The sequence below is a fragment of the Pyrus communis genome, chromosome 9, assembly GCF_963583255.1.
Source record: "Pyrus communis chromosome 9, drPyrComm1.1, whole genome shotgun sequence".
NCBI classification, from domain to species: Eukaryota; Viridiplantae; Streptophyta; class Magnoliopsida; order Rosales; family Rosaceae; genus Pyrus; species Pyrus communis.
Window position 1 is genome coordinate 10368014 of NC_084811.1, and position 6912 is coordinate 10374925.

Here is a 6912-nt window from a genome sequence, read left to right on the forward strand (position 1 = left end):
TTTCTATTATATAACAGAAAATTGAATTATAAAAAATATAAGGAAGAATATCGTAGTTACTGCACCTTGCGTGGTGTCTCCCAATCCACCATGGCTTACACGCAACTTCTCTTGCCATCGCCAATCTAGTGACCAAGGAACTACACCTTATGCAAAGCGCCTTTTTCACATAGTGGATCTTCCATTATGATTTGGAATCGGTCATAGTCTGCCAAGAGGGCAACAAAGCACCCAAGAATTTTCTGCCAAAGTCCTTAACTAAGTTACATAGTTGTTTTAACACCTTTAGGCACTCCTGTAAAACAAGTCCTCCCTCAGGGAGAGTTCTTATTCGTTTATAAGAAAAGCCCCTTTAGTAGTAAGGTGGTCCAGTAAAATTTAGTACCTTAACTCCACAAAGGTAAGAACGGGTGTGCTCGAAGAGGGGTTAGTGATAAAGTTTCCCAAAATATTAGGTAAATAAGCAACTCATGTTGAAGTCTTAGGTCTAGCACGTTGCATCCTTAAGCCCTCCGATCACTTGGTCAATACCAATCCTAAGACCAAATAGTATCTCAAAAGAGTACATGCTGTGAAGATGCAAACTACCTACACCTGGACAGAGATACCCTATGAAGCTTCACTGTTCCCTTGGATTGGCTTGGGGCCTTTCCTAGCGCAGCTTTAGGTGGAATGCGACCCTCTTTCAAGAGGCCCCAGCCATCAATGAGATGCCACTCGAATTAACCTTGTGTCAAAACCTACGAGCCAAGGAACAAACTCAAGTAAACAGTTTCTATGGGGCGTAGGCCTGCCAAAAGGTAACAGAGGTGTGTTTCCTCAAGCCAGACAGAGATCGGCCTTCAAGTGCAAAGCCAGAAGGGAGTTTGAGTGCAAGACGGGCATGTCGAGCAAGGACAAAAGTTGTCCTTAGTGATCCAACAGTGCCAAGTGAAAGAACCGTAGCTCTAACATATAAAAGTTACTTTAAGGATAACACGGTGATCTTCCCTAAGAGCTCACATCAATCAGACCAAACAACGACTGATATCTAAAAATATCATTTCTTGGAATGTCGTTAAATATATATCTTCTATATCGTAAACTATCAGATCGAGTATTACTTAGATGTGAAACTTGCAGACCTATCGGACAATATCTAAATTGAGAGAAACTTACCGACACTAAAAATACTATTGGCAGTAACGCAAGCTAATATTGTCCTAACCATCATACATTACATAGCCTAGTATCACAACAGGTATCACAACATGATGGCTTCCCATGGCGTGGAACTTCTCCACACCAGGAGAAAAAATTGCATAAGGAAGATTACCATGGAGAAAAAATTCCCGTTTCTTATTATACCCTTCGGTCGACACGATCACTCAAACCACAAGACAGACTAGTGAGCAATGTTATGAGAACTAAAACATCAGCAACAAGATCACTGATAGGATCTTAATGACATCCCAATTTCAGAGAAGTGATTTTGAAACGAAAATCCATGTTTGATAACTAATAAGGTATCGGGTCACTTAATAATCCTTTATTATTTTAACCAAACATCCAAGTACACAAGCTGTAATCCCAACTTCATGATGAACAAATGCAATTAACAGAACATATACATTTGAAATTCGCATGAGGGGAAAACAAGCACAATTGCTCCAACTCAAACTTGTAAGCAAAACGTGAAAATATTCTTGGAATCAAATACGACCATCATTTGAACAATTGCATCATAATCCAAAACACAATTGCATAAACCATCTTTCAAACTAGACTTCACTATAATTCCCACTATAAACCCCATCAAGTCAATTGTTTACACCGAAACCATCAAATTTAACATCGAAATGCTAAATCATCGGAGAGTGATTTTAAAGAGATCATATAACACAAACCCTGCAATATTCATACACTCATCACTCAACAAAAAGCAAAAATCAATCACCACACAATCATTCATGAGCATAAAGAAAATGCATTTCAACATTAAGCAACAAAATCAGGTTCATAAATTAACACTAATGCATTACAGCTCCGAATTCGACCAACGATTTCAATGCTCTATAGAAATTCATAACTGGGAAACCAATTTAGAATTAAAACCCAAAAATATGAAATTTTTATAGAACCCAAAAACTGACTAACATTATATAAAACCAAAAACATAGCTCATCAGTCCAAGGGAATTTCGACATCACCGTCGGCAATCTCCTGCTGAAGATCCTTCGGGTCCTTGCCATCTACGGTGCACCCTACCGAAACGCAAGTGCCCAGAATCTCCTTCACGGTCCCGGCCAACTCCTTCGCCATGGACCTGTTCCTCATCACCTTAGCAATTTCGATCACGTCGTCCAACGAAATGTTCCCACTGTGCTTGATGTTCTTAGTCTTCTTCCTGTCGCGCTCCGGCTCCTTCAACGCCTTGATGACGAGCGCTGCGGCGGAGGGGACGACGGAGACCTTGGCCTGACGATTCTGCACGGTGAGCTTGACGGTGACTCTCAGGCCCTTCCAGTCCTTGGCAGTCTCCTTAGCGATGTCTTCTCCGATCTTTTTGGGGGAGAGACCCAAAGGACCGATCTTGGGAGCGAGCGAACTGGCGGCGCCGACCTCGCCTCCGGTGACTCGGACGTAGACATCGACGACCTGAGAGGGGTCGAATTTGGGAGGCATGGCTTCTTCGGCGGCGCTTTGGGTTTGGGGGCGTTAGGGTTTTGGGGGGAGGAGGCTGAGTGAGAGTGAAACGTGTGGTTTTTTAAGAGAGGTTCATATACAGCTAGGGTTTTGTGTGGATTTTGGGGGAGCTGCAAACGGAATGACGGAATTGTCCTTGGGCTTTGTCGGGGTTATTCTGTTGGGCTTTTTAAACATTTTGAGACCCGTGATCCAGTCATAAAGACGTTGGTCGAAGAAGCCCGCTATCCACGGGGCACCGATTTGTCCGACTTTAGCCCAGTAGGTCGGAGACGGCATTCGTAAAACAATTGAAGGAAAAGTTGAACGGAATGTGAGAGGGGCAGTGAAAAGAAGGTCAAGCGTCCGATCATGATGAATTGATTCCGAGGGTCCGCACACTAGGGACCCGGAGAGGATCCTGGTATGGATGGCAGCCCTGGCAGGTGTGAGAGTGGTGGTAAGAGATTCGGGATCTTCCATAAAGGTGGTTACCGGTTACTTATTATTAATTTAAGATTTTAACTGTCTGTCTGTTTTTTTAACCAGGAATAAAAAGACAGAAAAAGACATCGAATCTAGCTGTAAAAAAAAATTCGCCTGGAAAAAATTGAATGGAAGTATCATCAGTTGATGTGGTAATCAGTGGTGGATCCAGAATTTAGTATAGGATGGTTCTAACTTTAAAGCTCCAAAAAAAAAGACCAAAATAATATTGAAAAAAAATTAAAAACAACAAAGTCACTATCTGTCTATCAAAATAAAATAAATATTTTTGTTGGCTTGAAGTATAACTACACAATGTGTAACACTTGTCGTGAATGCGAGACTATCAAAACTCTTGCCATTAATACAAAGACAAACACTGTGTTTGATCACTTGAGTGACAAGTCCTCACAACATGCACTAATAAATAAACTAGGCACCCCAAGAAAAACTTGCATAACTAAACTCTAATTAGGGTTTTGGGATTGAAGAGAAGAATGGAAGACATATGCAAACTAGAGGCTAAACCCAAATGCCAACAAAGATTATAGGCCCACTGGGTAGCAATCAGCAATAAGCATAAAGGAGGAGGGCAGCAATAAGCATAAAGGAGGAGGGTAAGTTTAAAGTTTTTTTACTGGTTGGAAGAGTTGAGGAATCCCAAAGGAAAAACAAAATGATTACTTGAATGAGATTAGGACTCCCTTGATATTATCTTTTGTTGAAAATACTAGTGGGTTAATGAATGCCCACAGTGATATTGAAAACATTGGTAGGTTTTTCAATACCCACATGGTAATGTGGACTTTGGAAATGAAGGAGATCATATTTTTCAAAAGTTGTGTGTTGGAGTTGCTCTATAAATAGAGCACTCCGTGTACTATCAAAATACAAAGTAAGAAAGGAAAGATCAATAACATCATTATCTATTCCTACCTCCTTTATTTGTCATCCTCTTGTGCTATAGTTACATTGTAATATTTTACACCTGCTTCGCTCTTGTCATTACTAAATGTTATTTCTCTAACTTTAACCTATTTATAATACGTTAACAGCACGACTCTCTAAATATAACCATTTCTCATTTCTCTTCGCCGAAAGAAATCATTCATTTTCACCGAACGAAAAAAAAAAAGTTTCCTCTAAGAATTTTACTGTTCATCTTCTTCCTCTGCCTCAACTGCTGGATATACCCTAGTGAAGAATTGTTTGTACGATGCCTGCTTTTAGTTCTCAACCTAACAGTTACATATATCTTTGATTTCTTGTTTGGTGTAGATATTGATTACTAACCTAGTGTTTATTTATGTTAATTTTACTGCGATCCAAGATGGTGCGGTACAATCGCCCATATTGAATTGCAAATTTAATCTTACTGCAATCCAAGATGGTGCAGTATCATGGCCTATCTTGGACTGCAGATCTAATTTTACTGCAAATTTTAGGTAGAGCGGTATAATCGCCTACCCTACCATGCGTATTTAAATTTGCATGTTGTTTAATTTCATTGCAATTTTAGGTGGTGAGGAATAATCGTTCATCCTATGTTATGAGAATGGTGCGGTACAATCGCCCTCATCATTAATCATGTAAATCTCAAGCTAGAAGTTTCAAGTGCTTATCATTTTGGCTTGAAGATCAAAATGAAGAATTTGTAAGAACCAGAAGTTTTAACACATCTCAGTTTTCTTTCAGAAAAGAAAATGGCGAACTTGGCAAAGCTTGATGTTGTTGCCCTGGATATTACTGGGAAAAATTACCTTACCTGGGTAGTGGATGTCAAGATCCATCTCAAGGCAGGGAATCTTGCAGAAACAAACAAGGAGGAGAACAGTGCATCTTCTCAAGATCTGGCGAAGGCCATGATCTTTATCCGTTGCCACCTTGATGAAGAACTAAAAAGTGAGTACCTAACGGTTGAAGATCCGTTAGCTCTCTGGAAGGCATTAAGAAACAGATACAATCACTAGAAAACGATGATTCTTCTAAAAGCTCATTATGAGTGGACTCACCTAAAGATCTAGGAGTCAGTGGCTAAGTACAATTTTGCAATGTTCAGAATTAGTTCCCAGATGAAACTCTGTGGGGAAACTATCACTGAGGAAGGTATGCTGAAAAAGACTTTCATCACCTTTCATGCATCCAACGTGTTCATGCTGCAGTAGTATAGAGCGCGAGGTTTCACTAAATATAACCAGCTGATCTCTGTGTTCCTGGTTGTTGAACAAAACAATAAGCTCCTGTTAAAAAATCATCATTCCCGACCTACTGGATCTGCACCATTCTCAAAAGTAAATGTTGTTTCCCTCGAAGTGAACGCCACATCCTCTTGTGGCAATAATCATAAACGAGGATGTGGTCACAGGTGAGGACGGTGGAATGGGAAAGGCAAGAATCATGGTGTCTAGTTTCACTACCAGGTTCCAAGGCATAATTTAGGCCCAAGCTTCAAAAATGTAAATCGCCACAAAGGCAAAGCTCATATGAACAATGCTCCCTAAAACTCTGAAGGAGCCTGCTATAGGTGTGGTGGTAATGGGCACTGGGCGCGTACTTGTCATACCCCAAAACATTTGGTGAATCTGTATCAAGCCTCCCTCAAGTAGAAGGGTGTCGAGACCACTTTTCTTGACCAGGGTAAACCAACGGATATACCTGATCCAGTGTGTAACTTATCAAGGCAGTTGAACACAACTCACCTGGATGTCTTGGACTTCATTGTGGAAAAGGGGAATGAAGTATACCGATCTGACTAAATCATTTATGTTTGATGTAGTGAATTGTAGTTCAAAACTAGCATTTCAAATTTAATAAAAATGACATTTAAATTTCCTGTTATAACTTGCTTTTAACTGTGATTCCCTTACTCAAATAGCATGGATAAAAACTATGGTCATTCTCAAAACATGAGAAATAGCGGAGATATTTATCTTGCAGATAGCGTAACCACGCATATAATACTTTAAGATCGAAAATATTTCTCAAGATTGATGCTTACAAAAGTAAGGGTAACAACAATATCAGGGCAATTAGATGTGATTGAAGGCTCAGGAAAAACCCAGATTATGTTACCAAATGGAACAATATTGTCCATACAAAATGCGTTGTATGCTACTCGACCTACTCGAAATTTGTTGAGTTTTAAAGACATACATTTAAATAGATACCACATTGAAACAAAAAGTGCAGAAAATGTAGAGTATCTGTGCATTACCTCCAATGATACCAGAAACGTATATTGGAGAAGTTGCATGGTTTGATGAGTGGATTGTATTATACATACATAAAGATAATTGAATCACATACTATCATGAACCAGAAGTTCATTAATTCAAAAGTTTACATGCCTTGGCATGACTGTCTGGGTCACCCAGGATCTACCATGATGGGTAGGATCATTACCAACTCTAATGGAAATCCATAATTGAACATACACATTGCTATCTCAAATGATAACCCTTGCAAGGCTTGTTTTCAAGGGAAGTTGGTAATTAGACCATCACAACTAAAGGTTGATATTGAATCCCCATCATTTCAGCAAAGAATTTAAGGGGATATTTATGGTCCTATTCAACCATCCTGTGGACCATTCCGATATTTTATGGTTTTTGTTGATGCATCTACCCAATGGTCACATGTTTGTCTCTTGTCTACTCGGAATATTGCTTTTGCGAGACTTCTTGCTCAGATAATTAAGTTGCAATCACAATTCCCAAATTACCCCATTAAGTCAATCTGACTTGATAGCGCTGGTGAATTTAC

The 6912-nt window shown here is 39.7% G+C and overlaps 1 protein-coding gene across 1 annotated transcript; it reads right to left on the bottom strand.

Annotated features, from left to right (window-relative positions):
* Positions 1 to 1946: 1946 nt before the first annotated feature.
* LOC137745122 (large ribosomal subunit protein uL11) lies at positions 1947 to 2741 on the bottom strand. The gene has a single exon (XM_068485006.1). It carries the CDS (start codon positions 2662 to 2664, stop codon positions 2164 to 2166), a length of 501 nt encoding a protein of 166 aa, XP_068341107.1. The 5' UTR covers positions 2665 to 2741; the 3' UTR covers positions 1947 to 2163.
* Between the last annotated feature and the right edge of the window lie 4171 nt (positions 2742 to 6912).

Excerpts from the sequence above, each read along its gene's own strand:
- LOC137745122 (XM_068485006.1), bottom strand. The coding sequence starts at position 2,664 with ATGCCTCCCAAATTCGACCCCTCTCAGGTCGTCGATGTCTACGTCCGA.